Below are 16,646 nucleotides of genomic sequence, written 5' to 3'. Positions count from 1 at the left end.
AGTCACATTGACCGTAAACCGCTGGCCAAATGCTGTGCTCAAGACCTGCTCCATCAAGCCGGTGTTCCAAAATGCCACTTGGTTGGCAGGAGTATTGACACCACCCTTGACCAAGAATAGCTGGACTATGACCAGCAAACCCCAAACATTCTTGTCCCGATGAGCAAGTGCCCATTGTGGTGTAGGTTCCTCGGGGTCATCCTCCCGGTTGACATCAGCGAGAAGCTTTGCCAGCCTTTGTATACAGCCCGTCTCCCGGAAGTACGACTGGTTAGGGATGTTGAGTCTCAACAGGTTGGCGAGAAGTGAGAGACAGTCCTCAATGACCTCAGACCCATGTACCAAGCCTCCTTCCGACTCTATCAGTGAGCATATGGTCTCAAAGGCATTTTCAAAAGCGACAAGTTTCTGTAGTTCTTCCGAGGCAGGCGTCAACGCGATGAGAAGGAGCAGCGCTTCTGTAAGATGGAAAGCGGCGTCAGCTGTATGTTCTCCGTCCGAGTATGCAAGCCATGGATTATCGTACCATTTCGTACCGGCTCCCGCGCGTCCCCCAGAGCACTGACTAGCCTAGGAATACCCAATGGCGCTGTTAGGATACATTCCTGTGTTCTCTCTGGGCGGGCGTTCGATATCTGGAACATGAGTTGTAATGAATATAGACGCGAGTAGAAGTCCCGGGTGTCTAGAAGGTCTAGGAGAGCCGTAATATTGTCTTGTCGCTGGGTAAACTCATCGGATAGCCATAGAGCTATTTCGTCAGAAGCCTCGGGCTGGATAGAGACGTCAGCAAGATTATATCATCTTTGACAGCTGAAGAACAAACACTGCTTGCGTCCGGCGAAAATAGCATCAACAAGGTCTCCAAGACGACCTTGAGGGTGTCGACATCCTCCCGATCATTGCGGAGGCTGCTAATCAGCGACCGGAGGGCGCCCGACGCGACCGACGCAGGATATATTTTCGCGAAGCTTCTCAGTCCTTGTATAGCTGCTCTTCGGTCTTCTAGTAACGTAGCGCTTTGCAGTCTACTCGTCAAGGTGTTGATTGTGTCCGTCGCCGTTTGTTTGGCGGGCGCCTGCGACTCGAGGATTCGGAACATCGCAATGGGTCACTCGATATATCATTGTCACCGCCAACTGGAAGAGTAGGAGTTGATATACATCGAACAATCGAAGCGAAACCGAGCCAACGGTGAACGGTGAGCTGTTCCCTCGGAGCTAGCTACGTACAAATCAACATGTCCATCGCCAAGTGGCCGCTAAAGCCCGTCGGAACCGCGACAAAAGAAGCGCCGAAACAGCCACAACTTCGGCCGGCGACTGTCGCATTCGCAGAGTCTTCATTGTTCTTCTGCTCTTTTTGACAACCACGGCCTGCCTCTAATTTATTTTGGGCGCAGTGTCTTTCTTTGTCAAAGATCAACTTTCGCTCTATAACACATTTTTCTACGAATACGTCCTTCAGTTCAAGTGTTTGAGTCGCCGATGGAGCATCACGTTGGACGTGACTAAATTCTCTAGTTTACGCTGCTAAAGTCAGAAAAGAATCCAATATTCTTTTTCGCGCTTTCTATCTTCATTGTATAACTTCCTGATACCTCATATCTCAACATGGGTGTTCCGGCCTTGTTCAGATGGCTCTCCAAGAAGTATCCGAAGATTATCTCGTCGGTAATCGAAGAACTCCCCCATGAGGTCAATGGAGAAGAGATTCCCGTTGATGCTACCGGCCCGAACCCAAATGGCGAAGAGATGGATAACCTGTATCTCGACATGAACGGCATTGTCCATCCGTGTACGCACCCCGAGGGCAAGCCGCCGCCAGCGAACGAGCAGGAGATGATGATCGAGATCTTCAAGTACACTGATCGGGTCGTGAATATGGTCCGTCCTAGGAAACTTTTGATGATTGCCGTCGGTATGTCTACCACCAGTCTTGTTGCATGGAATTTAAACTAATCAGATCTCTCGCTGCAGATGGTGTTGCGCCCCGCGCAAAGATGAACCAACAGCGAGCACGTCGATTCCGATCCGCCCAAGAGGCCAGGGAACAGGATGAGAAGAAGGAGGAGTTCCGAAAGATGCTCGCGAAACAGAACGGGGGTCAAGATCAAGGGCTCCAGGAGGAAGTTATCCAGAAGACATGGGACAGCAATGTTATCACACCCGGAACGCCCTTTATGGACATCCTTGCTGCATCCCTGCGGTACTGGATCGCATACAAGCTCAACACTGATCCCGCCTGGGAGAAGGTATGTTTTCCTTCCGCGGTGATATGCTCAATTTCTAACGGAAATAGATGAAAATCATCATCTCCGATGCCACGGTGCCTGGTGAAGGTGAACATAAGATTATGGAGTTCATCCGGTCACAGCGTGCTTCGCCTGAGCACGACCCGAATCTTCGTCACGTCATATACGGATTGGTATGTATCTGTGTACTTATAGCGGAGCATTTGCTAACCGTAATGTAGGATGCGGACTTGATCATGTTAGGTTTAGCTACCCACGAGCCCCATTTCAGAGTTCTGCGTGAAGACGTGTTCTTCCAAGACTCAAAGCCACGAACATGTCATCTCTGTGGCCAACCTGGCCATAAAGCTGAGGAGTGCAGAGGTCAAGCCAAGGAGAAAAACGGAGAGTTCGACGAAAAAGGAAAGGGTGCGACTCTCAAGCCGTTTATCTGGCTTCATGTCTCGGTTCTGCGCGAATATCTTGCGGCTGAACTTTTTGTCCCGCAACAACCATTTCCGTTCGATCTCGAGAGGGCGCTGGATGACTGGGTCTTCATGTGTTTCTTCGTAGGAAACGACTTCCTTCCGCATTTGCCGTCATTGGACATTCGCGAGGATGGTATTGACACCTTGATCGCGATCTGGCGTGATAACATTCCGTTAATGGGCGGATATCTTACCCAGGATGGGCGAGTGGACCTAAAGAAAGCCCAGCTCATTCTTCAAGGTCTTGCTAAACAGGAAGATGCCATCTTCCGCCGTCGTAGACAGGCGGAAGAGAGGAAACTCGCCAACGAGAAAAGGCGCAAGCAAGAAGAAAAGGCGCGAAGTGAAGAGCGTGCTCGAAAACGAAGACGAAGCTCTCCCTCTTTCGGGGCGACTGAGTCACCCACTCACACCAAGGGCCGCGGCCCTGGCGCCGATGCGCCACCAGCCGGACTTGAGCTGATAACCCCTGCTAGGGGCGAGTTGGCTCGACAGACTAGGGAAGTCACTCATAGTATGGTGGTCAACCGCGGGAATGTCTATCGAGCCAACGAAGCCAACAAGAGCGCCGCTGCTGTCTTGAAGAGCCGATTGATGGGAGGACAGGACAGTCAGCCCTCTGAAGATACGGAGTCAACAGCCGACTCGTCAGACGCACAACCCGATGGCCCTGTACATCTTGGAAAGCGCAAGGCGGACGATCCGGAAGTCGAACAACATGGTACCGAGTCCCCAGGCAAGCCAGCGCCCCGGAAGGATGATGAGTTGCCCCCAGACACAGTCCGCCTCTGGGAAGAAGGATACGCCGACCGGTACTATGAGCAGAAATTTGGCGTTGATCCACAGGATAAGGAGTTCCGTCATAAGGTCGCTCGGGCGTATGCTGAAGGTCTGGCTTGGGTTCTGTTGTATTATTTCCAAGGTTGCCCTTCCTGGACATGGTACTACCCGTACCATTACGCACCTTTCGCCGCAGATTTTGTCGATATCGGTGATATGGAATTGTCATTCGAGAAAGGCACCCCATTCAAGCCTTATGAACAGCTGATGGGTGTCCTTCCTGCGTCCTCGAATCATGCTATACCCAAGGTGTTCCACCCGTTGATGACCGAGCCCGACAGCGAGATCATTGACTTCTACCCCGAAGATTTTCCACTCGACCTGAATGGTAAGAAATTCGCATGGCAAGGTGTGGTACTACTACCCTTCATTGATGAAAAGCGACTCCTGGATGCTATGCACAAGAAATACCCCCTTTTGACCGATGATGAGAAGGCTCGCAACACTGTCGGTCAAGAAGTCCTTCTTCTATCAGAGAGTCACCCACTTTATCAAGATCTGGTAGGGAATTTTTACTCTAAAAAGCAAGGCGCCCCCAAATACAAGCTCAACATGCGAGTGAGTGATGGACTCGCTGGCAAGGTCGAAAAGAATGAGGCATACATCCCGCATAGCTCCCTTGTGTCCTCGTTGGAAGAATACGGCATGCCGAGCTTAGATGACGACCGTTCAATAATGTAAGTTGCTTCTCTGGATGACCGTTAAAGTTGACTAACTTAATCTCCTTGTCAGGGTCAATTACGAAATACCCAAGTCGATGAATGTGCATAAGTCCATGCTTCTGCGGGGAGTGAAGTTTGGTCCTCCGGCTTTGGATAATTCAGACATCCAAGCGACGAAATCCAGAGCGCAGCACTCTGGACGCTCGTACGGTGGAGCACCTTTCCGCGGGGGACGAGGGGGTCGAATGAATTATTCCGGCGATCGACAGAATTACGGCAACGACAGGCAAAACCATGGCAACGACAGACCGAATCCTTTCGCGGCGCATCTTGACCCCAAGTTCATGCCTGGCGGCAATTCAGGGGGCCAGATGCCCACTGGCTGGGTTCCTCCTGCCGGTAACTTCTCGAGAGGGCCGCCGCCTCCTCCCCGTGGAGGGATGTCGCAAGGATACGGCACACAGCAATATGGCTCATATGGTGGATATGGACAGCAACCTGGGCAGCAGCAGCATGGACGTCATTATCCACAGCAGAACTATGGCCAGGGCGACTATTACGGTCGTGGCCAACAAGCACAGTATAACAACGGCCCGGTTGATTACTACAGCGGACGCCCATCTGGCTATGGATCGCAAGATCCTCGAGGCGGAGGGTATGGCCGCGGCGGTTACAGAGGAGGCCGAGACAATTATTCGTCAAAAAATCAAGGCGGCTATGGCAGATACTAAAGGGGGAGGATGTCTTCGCTGGTATAGATGATCTACGCGTGCCAGAAAAGCCTGATGTTGTCAATGATTTATCGGGCGCAGTTTTGCTTTTTTCGAGTTCTTAGTGATCAGACCAAGGACGGCGTTCTTGGGGAGACGAGCTGGAAGGTATCAGATATCCCTTGTAGAGTATAACAAAATAACAGATTAACAGATCCTGCCAAAGGCAATGCATTGATTAATATCGCTCTTATTGTGCCATGGTAATCCGTAGAATTAATAGATATACTGCTGTCAGTAGAGACGGTGCCGAGCGACGACATCGGAGCTGCGGGGAGAAAAATCCCCAGGGTAGGGATTAATTTTGTATGAGTCAATCGTAAGCTCTTTTTTCTTTTGCCCGCTCTTCCAACACCGACTCTACCACTCTCCACACTCAATTCATTCTGGCCCAGTTTGGTCTGGTCGTTTCTTGTTCACATTCTGTCTTTGCAAGGTCAGTTCGAATCTTCATTTCATCCTAAGCCTTTCCGCTTGGTTCTCCGGTGCCGCTCCGCTCATTGCGCTCTGAATGCGCCCTGAGCGCGACACTCCCCACCCGGAAAAGCAAGCTGCGAACGAGCTCTAACATATCGCTCTTTCATTAGGTGAAGGACATCTGCCACCGATCGCGTCGCCGCAGTCCGAGAATTGAGATTGCTTGGGAGCTCCGTCGCAAGCGTCCCACCAGCATGAACTAGAGACACCGACATTTCACTCCATACCGTCTTTTGTGTTATTTTCGCTGTCGTATACAATGTCGGAACCGACAAAAATCAGCATCCTGGGCCGGGAAAGCATCATCGCTGACTTTGGACTTTGGCGCAACTATGTGGCCAAGGACCTGATCAACGACTGCCCCTCCACCACCTACGTCCTCATCACCGATACGAACATCGGCTCGATATACACCCCCGGCTTTCAGAAGGCCTTTGAAGATGCCTCCGCCGCCTTCTCTCCCTCTCCGCGTCTCCTCATCTACAACGCTCCCCCGGGCGAAGTCTCCAAGTCTAGACAAACGAAAGCTGACATTGAGGATTGGATGCTGAGCCAGAACCCGCCATGTGGTCGTGATACTGTGGTTATTGCTTTGGGTGGAGGAGTCATTGGAGATTTGACCGGATTCGTCGCTTCAACCTACATGCGCGGTGTCCGCTACGTGCAGGTTCCTACTACTCTTCTGGCCATGGTGGACTCATCAATTGGCGGAAAGACCGCCATTGACACTCCGCTAGGCAAGAACTTAATCGGTTCAATTTGGCAACCAACAAAGATCTACATTGACCTTGAGTTCTTGGAGACACTGCCAGTGCGGGAGTTCATCAACGGTATGGCGGAGGTCATCAAGACAGCGGCCATCTCCAGTGAAGAAGAGTTTACAGCGTTAGAGGAGAATGCGGAGACAATTCTGAAGGCGGTCTGTCGGGAGGTCAAGCCAGGACAACACCGTTTTGAGGGCATTGAAGAGATCCTCAAGGCTAGAATCCTGGCGTCTGCACGCCACAAGGCGTTTGTCGTCTCCGCGGACGAGCGCGAGGGCGGCCTCCGCAACCTCCTGAATTGGGGTCACTCTATTGGCCATGCCATTGAAGCTATCTTGACGCCCCAGATCCTCCACGGAGAGTGTGTCGCGATCGGTATGGTCAAGGAGGCAGAACTGGCTCGCCACCTTGGTATTCTAAAGGGCGTTGCGGTCTCCCGCATTGTGAAGTGTCTGGCCGCCTACGGACTGCCTACTTCTCTAAAGGATGCTCGGATTCGCAAGCTGACTGCTGGCAAGCACTGCTCGGTAGACCAGCTGATGTTCAACATGGCTTTGGACAAGAAGAACGACGGGCCCAAGAAGAAGATTGTCCTTCTTTCTGCCATCGGAACCACCTATGAGCCCAAAGCCAGTGTTGTTGCCAACGAGGAGATTCGTGTCGTCCTCGCTCCCAGTATTGAAGTCCACCCAGGCGTCGCGCAGTCTTCGAACGTTGTCTGTGCGCCTCCAGGATCCAAGAGTATCTCGAACCGCGCTCTGGTTCTCGCTGCTCTTGGTTCTGGCACTTGCCGAATCAAGAACCTCCTACACTCCGACGATACTGAGGTTATGCTGAACGCTCTAGAAAGACTCGGCGCTGCCACTTTCTCTTGGGAAGAGGAGGGTGAAGTGCTGGTAGTGAACGGCAAGGGTGGAAACTTGCAAGCATACCCCTCACCGCTGTACCTAGGAAATGCCGGCACTGCGTCCAGATTCCTCACCACTGTCGCCACGCTGGCCAACACGAGCACTGTCGACTCCAGCGTGCTTACTGGTAACAACCGCATGAAGCAGCGCCCTATTGGAGACCTGGTGAATGCTTTGACCGCCAACGGAGCCTCCATTGAGTATGTGGAAAGGACGGGCAGTCTGCCTCTCAAGATCGCTGCTTCGGGCGGTTTTGCCGGAGGAAGCATCAACCTGGCCGCCAAGGTGTCATCTCAGTACGTGTCTTCGCTGCTCATGTGCGCCCCTTACGCCAAGGAGCCCGTGACACTGAGACTAGTTGGCGGAAAGCCCATTTCTCAACCCTACATTGATATGACTACCGCGATGATGCGTTCTTTCGGCATTGATGTGCAAAAGTCGACCACTGAAGAGCACACCTACCACATTCCCCAAGGTCGCTACGTGAACCCTGCGGAGTACGTGATTGAGAGCGACGCCAGCTCTGCGACCTACCCTCTCGCTGTTGCTGCCGTTACTGGTACTACCTGCACCGTTCCCAACATTGGCTCGGCTTCTCTTCAAGGTGATGCCCGTTTTGCGGTCGAGGTCTTGCGGCCTATGGGCTGCACGGTTGAGCAGACCGAAACCTCCACTACTGTCACTGGACCTTCGGACGGCATTCTGCGACCCCTTCCTAACGTAGACATGGAGCCCATGACTGACGCATTCCTTGGTGCATCCGTGCTGGCAGCCATTGCCCGCGGAAAGGATGGAAACCACACCACCCGCATCTACGGTATTGCTAACCAGCGTGTGAAGGAGTGCAACCGCATCAAGGCCATGAAGGACGAGCTTGCCAAGTTTGGCGTTGTCTGCCGCGAACACGACGATGGTCTTGAGATTGACGGAATTGATCGCGCAAATCTGCGCCAGCCCGCCGGTGGTGTTTACTGCTATGATGACCACCGAGTTGCATTCAGCTTTAGCGTTTTGTCTCTTGTGACGCCCCAGCCGACACTAATCCTTGAGAAGGAATGTGTTGGAAAGACATGGCCCGGCTGGTGGGACACTCTCCGCCAGCTTTTCAAGGTGAAGCTAGAAGGTAAGGAACTGGAAGAGGAGGCCGTGGCTGCCAGCGGCCCTGACAGGGCCAACGCTTCGATCTACATCATCGGCATGCGAGGTGCTGGAAAGTCCACAGCTGGAAACTGGGTTTCCAAGGCGCTGAACCGACCATTTGTCGATCTGGACACAGAGCTCGAGACTACCGAGGGCATGACTATCCCGGATATCATCAAAACTCGAGGCTGGCAAGGTTTCCGAGACGCAGAACTGGAAATCTTGAAGTGTTCTTTGAAAGAGCGCCCCAAGGGATACGTCTTTGCCTGTGGTGGTGGTGTAGTGGAGATGCCTGAAGCCCGCAAGCTGCTCGTTGACTACCACAAGACCAAGGGCAATGTTCTGCTTCTCATGCGCGACATCAAGAAGATCATGGACTTCCTGTCCATCGACAAGACCCGCCCTGCTTACGTCGAGGACATGATGGGCGTGTGGCTGCGACGGGAGCCGTGGTTCAAGGAATGCAGCAACATCCAGTACTACAGCCGGGACACGTCATCAAGCGGGCTGGCTCGTGCGTCCGAGGATTTCAACCGGTTCTTGCAAGTTGCGACTGGGCAGATAGACAGCCTCAGCATTATCAAGCAGAAGGAACACTCTTTCTTCGTGTCTCTGACGCTGCCTGATCTGCGTGAAGCCGGTGACATTCTCGAGGAGGTGTGCGTTGGGTCTGACGCCGTGGAGCTGCGAGTCGATCTGCTCAAGGACCCCTCCTCGAACAGCGACATCCCCTCGGCCGACTATGTCGTGGAGCAGCTGTCCTTCCTACGAAGCCGCATCACCCTCCCTGTCATCTTTACCATCCGCACCCAAAGCCAGGGCGGTCGCTTCCCCGACGACGCCTACGACGCCGCGCTGGAGCTGTACCGCCTTGCTTTCAGGTCTGGATGCGAGTTTGTTGACCTCGAGATTGCCTTCCCTGAGGACATGCTGCGAACCGTTACGGAAATGAAGGGATTCTCCAAGATCATTGCGTCGCACCACGACCCCAAGGGCGAACTCTCATGGGCTAACATGTCCTGGATCAAGTTCTACAACAAAGCGCTCGAATACGGTGACATTATCAAGCTGGTCGGTGTCGCCCAGAACCTCGACGACAACACAGCCCTGCGGAAGTTCAAGAACTGGGCCGCTGAAGCTCACGACGTCCCTCTCATCGCCATCAACATGGGTGACCAGGGCCAGCTGAGCCGCATCCTCAACGGCTTCATGACACCCGTCTCCCACCCTAGCCTGCCCTTCAAGGCTGCCCCCGGGCAGCTCTCCGCAACCGAGATCCGCAAGGGCCTGTCCCTCATGGGCGAGATCAAGACCAAGAAATTTGCCGTCTTCGGTAGCCCCGTCTCCCAATCCCGCTCCCCCGCCCTCCACAACACCCTCTTCTCCCAAGTCGGCCTCCCCCACAACTACGACCGCCTCGAGACGACCGTCGCCCAAGACGTACAGGAGTTCATCCGCTCTCCCGACTTCGGCGGCGCCTCCGTCACAATCCCCCTCAAGCTCGACATCATGCCCCTCCTCGACGAAGTCGCCGCCGAAGCCGAGATCATCGGCGCCGTCAACACCATCATCCCCGTGCCCACGGGCAAGAACTCGCCCGCCCGCCTGGTCGGCCGCAACACCGACTGGCAGGGCATGATCCTCTCCCTGCGCAACGCAGGCGTCTACGGCGCCAAATCCAAGGAACAGACGCAGTCCGCCCTCGTCGTCGGCGGCGGCGGCACCGCCCGCGCCGCCATCTACGCCCTCCACAACATGGGCTACTCGCCCATCTACATCGTCGGCCGCACGCCGTCCAAGCTGCAGAGCATGGTCTCCACCTTCCCGAGCAGCTACAACATCCGCATCGTCGAGAGCGCGTCGAACTTTGAGACTGTGCCGCATGTCGCGATCGGCACGATCCCCGCGGACCAGCCGATTGACTCGGGCATGCGCGAGACGCTGTGCTCGATGTTTGAGCGTGCGCAGGAGGCAGACGTGGAGGTTGTCAAGTCTGTCGAGCATGCGCCCCGCGTGCTGCTGGAGATGGCGTACAAGCCGCAGGTAACCGCGCTGATGAGGCTCGCGTCGGATTCCGGCTGGAACACGATTCCCGGGTTGGAGGTTTTGGTTGGGCAGGGGTGGTACCAGGTATGTTACTCTTCACTTCTTTTTGGTTTGGGCTGGTGGGCTGACTGCGTATAGTTCACATACTGGACCGGTATCTCGCCGTTGTATGAGAGTGCTAGGGTAGGTACCCTCTTTTCCTCATGACTGATGATATCCTGTGCTAACGATACTCTAGGCTGCGGTTCTGGAATCTGAGTAGACGGTGGACTGACTAGGTCCCGTACATACCTCCGGCTTATATTTCCTATTATTTCATACATAAAAGCGCGTTGTTTCCGTGTGTTGAAGTTAGAGACGTCTCTTGTCTACTTGAATATACACACATACAATTTCCATCCTTTCTCTCTTCCCCATCTTTACCCCCTCTTGATCCCATGCAAGAATCCAATAGATATCCCCGCCACCCTCTCACTAAACCAACGTAGGCAACTACATTCCAGTAATTCGTTGCATGTGAAGTCCAAGTCACGCCACCCCAGACCCTAAGGAGCGCACACCATTGTTAACAACATAAAGTTAACCTTTCCTCCCCCTTATCTCCAGAACCAAGCGGAGATAACGCTACGAACCTCGGACCCGGTACGCATTCTTTCTCCTGGGTTTGTTCCCTTCCATGGTTTGGATTGTGTTGTTTAGGCGAAGCCCGAGGAGGTACCGGCGAGGAATGGAACTTTATCTCGGTATATAAAACCCACGGATGGGTCTACAGAACCTAAACTAGTTCTATGTTGAATCTAAGAATAGAATAGATAATTGATAATAGGGATTAAGTATATGGACAACGTTCGCTAGTCGGAGTCCAAGTCCGGCCAACGCCCAACACAACGTGAACTTATTCCCCGGCCACATGGCAATCGGGTATCCTGCATTTCGATTTTCGACTCATAGTTGTACTACCCAATACAGAACAATACACCGTAGACACTAGCAAAGTCTAGTCTAGATAAAAACCTTCGCTTGCAAGGGTCATCTGATTCTAGGGATCTATGTAAACAACCCCTGCCGGGCCCAGTGCCTGCACAAGATTTTTTTTTTTCTCAATCTCGAGCGTTCTAGATCGCGCGATCGGGAGGATTCGATAAATCGAACGCGTTGTTGACGGTCTGGACCTCCGTCCGTTCGCGATGATCAGCGAACGGGCAGCTTGTGTAGGGCTAGGGGGGGCTGTGCTAAGAGTCGACCGGCCGGTCGGGACCGCCCAAGTGCCCACGTCCCACGAGGATCAGAGCGAGAACGGTCGGCTGCGCTAAGGCTAAGGGTTGCAACCTGCAGCTTGCAAGTGCAGAGTCAGCCTGGGGTCTTGAGTCTGGACAACGCATGGTCTGGATGCGTCGGGAAAATTCTGATGCTGAGGTGTTCGCTTCAGAAAGCTGATCTGGATTGTTGAGAAGGGTCAGTGTTCTAGCTAGCGAGGGACACTAACAGTCAATACAGTACCGGGTCGCACCCGTCAAGCAAGTTAAGTCTCAGACAAAATCCATGCGTGGATTAGATGGTATAGAATTCAAATCTATTTTAAGCGCGGCTCAACGGTCGCACCCCGACGGACTGAGACATCGCGACAAATTCAATGCTTGACACGCACGTTCTGCGGGTAGGTTGCGCGTCAACGAGGCAGCGCTAGCGCTACGGTATCAGTGAGATAAACGGACTAGACAGTCATTGTCTAAGATGTCAAGACGCGAGATTCAGCCGTGTGTCGGGCGAACCCCGGTTCTGTTGATAGCTGAGTCTGAGTCTGAGACCGGGTGAGACATGGATGCTCTCTGGATTGAAAGCACTACGCTCGGGGAAATTCCACGAATACGAAGCGCCCTCCCTTCGGTGAAAATTCTTATCGCTCTTGTGTGGTTGTCTACTCTTTGTCTAGGGTCTTTGCTCGGTCGATACCGGGTCTGACGGACCCGAGTCGCTGTCGCTGAGCGGCCAGCGCTCGCTCCAGCTGGTCTGGGCTTGATCTGCCGGGCCGAGTCTCCAGTCGGGTATACGGAGTACAGTGATCGTTATCGTTATCGAAATCGATATAGATGGCAGGTCATTTGATAGAAAGAACAAGATGTCGCGACTCCGCCACACCTTGTCCAACCCAGACCCAGTAAGCAAGATTAGAATATCTATCAGCCTTACATCCTATATCCGAAGCCGAGGATGACTCAAGACTAAGAGTCGAGACGGAGACCTCACCTCCGGGCATTAATAATGCCCTTCACGTTCAGCCTCAGTAGCAGTAGCAGTAGCAGTAACAAGAACAGGGCACAAGGCACAAGAGTCGGGTGTTCGTTCGTCCGCTCGCATCTCGAAAGCAAGGCTTGCAAGTTGCTTACTGATTATGGTAAGCAACTTCTCGAATCACCCCTGCAGCCAAGAATTGCCCTGGTCACGCACCAGTGCACCACTGACAAAACAGAACTGAAGGCTGAAGGAAGGCTTCTGGAACGGCGCTAGAAAGAGTTTTCCTCTCTAGCGGCCTTCCTAAAGCGCACTTGTTGTGCTAGTGCTAGCCTTGCGTCTACTAAGGCATGGAAATGTCCATTGGTGAGTGCGGAGTGCCCGAGGCTAGATCTTGGCATTCTTCGGAATTCGGCTCCGGGGTTTGTTTTGCGCTGTACGGGTCTGTATTTTATTCTGCTTTGCTTTGTTCAGCCACAACTTAGGTACGCTACAAGACAAAGCTGCGGAAAATGGAGTTGGACAAAGGAGGTTGTTTTGGGTGTTTTGGGTGTTTTGACGGCATCTACTCTGTAGTTCATAATTCATTTCATAATTCACTATCTTTGAAATCTCTTCAGAAAACAATGCGCAAGCATCTCCCATACTGAGTACCTCGATCGCCCCACCCCCAGCTTCCACCCACTCACAGACTCTCGTCTCGGCCGGCTCCATGCGACCCAGAAAACCGACCCGACTCGAGCGAAGTGTGGCTGTGGCTTAGCAGCGACCACACCAATCACGCGGGCATCGTCAATCTTCACATGGCTGGCCGCTGCAGGTTGGAAAAATTTTCACACACCCTGCATTGTCTGCGACGGTGCTACAATAATAAAGTGCTGACACAGGGATTGTCTGGTGGCCTATCAGTGACTTGCCGGGTTCCGGTACGGCGCGATGAAAATTCTGCTCTGCGCTCTGCAGGCAGGCCCTGGTTTGTGCTTATGCTGTTGGTATCTCCGAGGACGAGGACGAGGCTTCAGGGGTGTTGCATTGCAGAAGTCTTAGGGGAGCATGGGGCCAGGGGCTAGGATGGTAGGGTTGCTTTGGGTTTGTCGTATCCTTGTTTTTTGGGGTGGCATCCTGTAATGGTAGTATGTAGGATTGTAGAAGATGAGGATAGAGGGCAGTGTTGGTTTTGGTAGGGTGGTTTGAGCTGGTTCGCTTGGATAGAGCTGAACCAAGACGAGTTCGGCCAGGCCAACCACTCGGCGCAGAACCCTTCGGCGAACAGTACGAATAACAGACCGAGGAAAAACCTACTTGACCAACACGTTTCGCTCGCTGATGTTCTCATCGCCGCGACTGGCGACTGAAGCCGAACATACGCCGGCATAGCCTGTCATGCAACCCCAGCTTTCTCACCCGTACTGCTCAGCCCAGATCCCGATCGGCTACCCGCTCGGCCGGCAACACTGCAACGCGCTACGCCACCCACCCGCTCGCTTGGAACTCCAACCCCGACCCCGGCTTATGGCTGATGGCTTATGGCTTGTGCTTACTTTGCAAGCCATAAGCCATACTCACGCGACGATACGCTTACTTGGGGTTAGGATGGGTCAACACAAGCGAGCGATATCGGCAGCAATTCGACTAGATCTCTTCACCGTAGAAGCGATGTTGCACTACAGCAAAACGAGTAAGAAGAAAGTATGGCGTAGGTAGCCGCATATCGAATACTCGCCACCCATTTCAGCCGTTAAGCTAGAATATGCAAAAAGTACTGGCCGTTGATGTCGCGGCATGTGGGCCGGCAGTTACTCCTGGCTCGAAACCGAGTCAGTGAGTCACCGTTGCTCTGCACCTTGATTGCACAACGCCAGATCCAAGAGGCTTGCAGGTGCCAGGCCGGCGCAGGTTTGACGGCTCCAGTCGGGGTTGGAAAGAGGGCTGAGTCCGGGGTTGAGATCCACTTCCAAGGTCCGCGTGGGGGACGCTGGGCAGGCTATCCCGTATGGGAGACTTGGTCCGGCCCCCGGGCGAGTCAAGAGTCAATGCGAGCACGAAGTCGTACGGAGTACGATACGGTTTACCATACTCGTAAGGGTGATTGGCGGGATCTTGTGGTTCCCTGAGTCCCCCGTGCATCCCGAACTTTGGGAATGCGAGGAGCTGAGATTAGCTTTCGTTCTGCGGCTCTCATTGCTCGATCTATAGAGATCTGAAGCAGATCGACGGGTTGAATCCTGCTGCTGCATTTTGTTCTTTTGCGCTGTGTTGTACGGCGTGTAGGCAGCTTTATTTTGAGTTCAGCGCGGCGAAGTTTTACTGGAAATGTAATAACATAGAGTATGAGCTGAATGTGCGTATGCGCATTACGCTGATAATCAGGAGTTGGACTGTGTGTAGCCGTATGTAGAGGTACCGGTGGAGTCAGACATGTCTCGGCGCTACAAGTCAACAACGTATGCGAGCACATGGCAGAGACTATTTCGGTCAGGTGCCTGCTGGAAACCGTTGAGAACCTACCAGCAGCTACTACTAAGACAAGTCCATAGTCAGATATAGGATAGCGAGACCCATTGTATGACCGAGTGATCGTGTTGTTGCGGCTACTTGGTCATGTGCTCTCGAGTAGCAGTACTTACACCCCAGTCAGTCGGCGATTCTTGCCTAGTCTGACAAGCGACGACCGGCGATGTATCAGCTGACCAAGTCAAGCTGAGCCTCGAGACATCGCAATTCACGAGAGACCACGTTGTCAGGTCGCAGCTTGGTCTGATAATGGTTCGGATGTAGCTGCCGTAAAGGTTACCCGTTGCGGTGGTAGAGCCAAAGTGGTAGGAGAACGCCGACGGAAATAAAGTAAATTGCAACGCCGAGGTCTTCGTCCTTCAACGTCCAATTCCGAGCCCGGTCGGTCCCTGGCGCGCAGTGCATGCATGCAGAAGCGTCAGCAGAAACGTGGTCAGTGGTCAGCGAACAGCGCTAAATGGATCTGCTTTGGAGTCTGACAGGCGAGGGCGCAAGAGGTCCCTGGGGCCGGGTGCTGGGATTGGAATTCAGGCGTCCGGTGAAGTCCGATGCATAAGCCACAGATGGTAGCCGTGCCGTAACCGATCGTATCTGATGGAGCTGTGGCGCAGCCTATCCAGTCTTTGAGGAACGGAGCAACCAGCGCCGCGGCAGCCACTCAGGAACTGCTTTGTGGACTGTGGAGAAAATTTTCATTCAAACAATGATCTTCATGAATCAGATGGGCAGAGAGGTCTTTCGACCCGCTTCCAGCAGCTTGGGGAATGGAATTCAAGCCACGCAGATGCAGGCTGCAAGGCTTTGTCCTGACTCTGACTCTTCATTTGTCATCCGCAGAGTGCGAGCGATCTCCGGGCCTCGGATGTCGGTTTCTCCATCTCCATCTCCAGGCATGAATGAGATCGGTGGCTGAGCGCTAACGCTTCCACTCGACGCTTTTCTGCTTGCTCAGCATAACTGTACGCTGCTGATGACAGTGGGCCGCGATTAACTGCCCAATCTGCGCTGGGTTATCGGCTGTCCGAGATATGCGATTATGCGATCCTCAGTCAGGCACTCAGGGTCTGACGCTTGACTCATCTTAATAATGCCCCTGTCAGCAGTACTGTACGTTCAGTCTGCCTTGTAAGGATATAGGGATATATCGGATCGGAGTTACGAGTACTTTTTATATACGACATACGATGTAGACGTCGCCGGGTAAATCATGGGGAAATGTCACAGACCACCAGGCCCTGGGCTTGGATGGAAAAACTCTGCTGTGGCTTAGGCCAAATTGACAAAGACGAGCCCAATCGGACAAGACAGGGCTGGAAGGAGGTTAAACCTGAAGAAGGATCTGCGTGCGTTGACACCAAGATCGTCCGTCGCTGGGAAAAAAATAGAATAAACCGAACAAAAATAAAAATAAATTCAAATATTGGCTCTAGCGTCATACGCGTACGTTACCGCAAAGTTACCGCTAGTCGCCTGTCCTCAACAGCGCACCCGAGAGCTTCACTGCGCTAGTGTGATATCATCAATTCAACAGCTATTAATTATGCCTCTCCTCCTCCCAGACGTCTCGATGTC

The 16,646-nt window shown here is 53.2% G+C and overlaps 2 protein-coding genes across 2 annotated transcripts; both read left to right on the top strand.

Moving 5' to 3' along the window:
- Positions 1-5,338: 5,338 nt before the first annotated feature.
- On the top strand, positions 5,339-10,744 carry BDW74DRAFT_160950 (pentafunctional protein ARO1). Its single transcript, XM_073725717.1, has 3 exons — positions 5,339-5,429; positions 5,581-10,511; positions 10,567-10,744. The coding sequence occupies exon 2, from the start codon at positions 5,730-5,732 to the stop codon at positions 10,464-10,466; it is 4,737 nt and encodes a 1,578-aa protein (XP_073579719.1). The 5' UTR covers positions 5,339-5,429; positions 5,581-5,729; the 3' UTR covers positions 10,467-10,511; positions 10,567-10,744.
- A 4,552-nt stretch (positions 10,745-15,296) lies between these two features.
- BDW74DRAFT_160947 (uncharacterized protein) lies at positions 15,297-16,494 on the top strand. The gene has a single exon (XM_073725716.1). The coding sequence runs from the start codon at positions 15,778-15,780 to the stop codon at positions 15,985-15,987; it is 210 nt and encodes a 69-aa protein (XP_073579718.1). The 5' UTR covers positions 15,297-15,777; the 3' UTR covers positions 15,988-16,494.
- Positions 16,495-16,646: the final 152 nt, after the last annotated feature.

Source organism: Aspergillus multicolor, assembly GCF_047715735.1.
Source record: "Aspergillus multicolor strain CBS 133.54 unplaced genomic scaffold BDW74scaffold_34, whole genome shotgun sequence".
Lineage (NCBI taxonomy): Eukaryota > Fungi > Ascomycota > Eurotiomycetes > Eurotiales > Aspergillaceae > Aspergillus > Aspergillus multicolor.
Note: the sequence above shows the minus strand (reverse complement) of the source record. Positions and strands in the feature narration are given on the sequence as shown.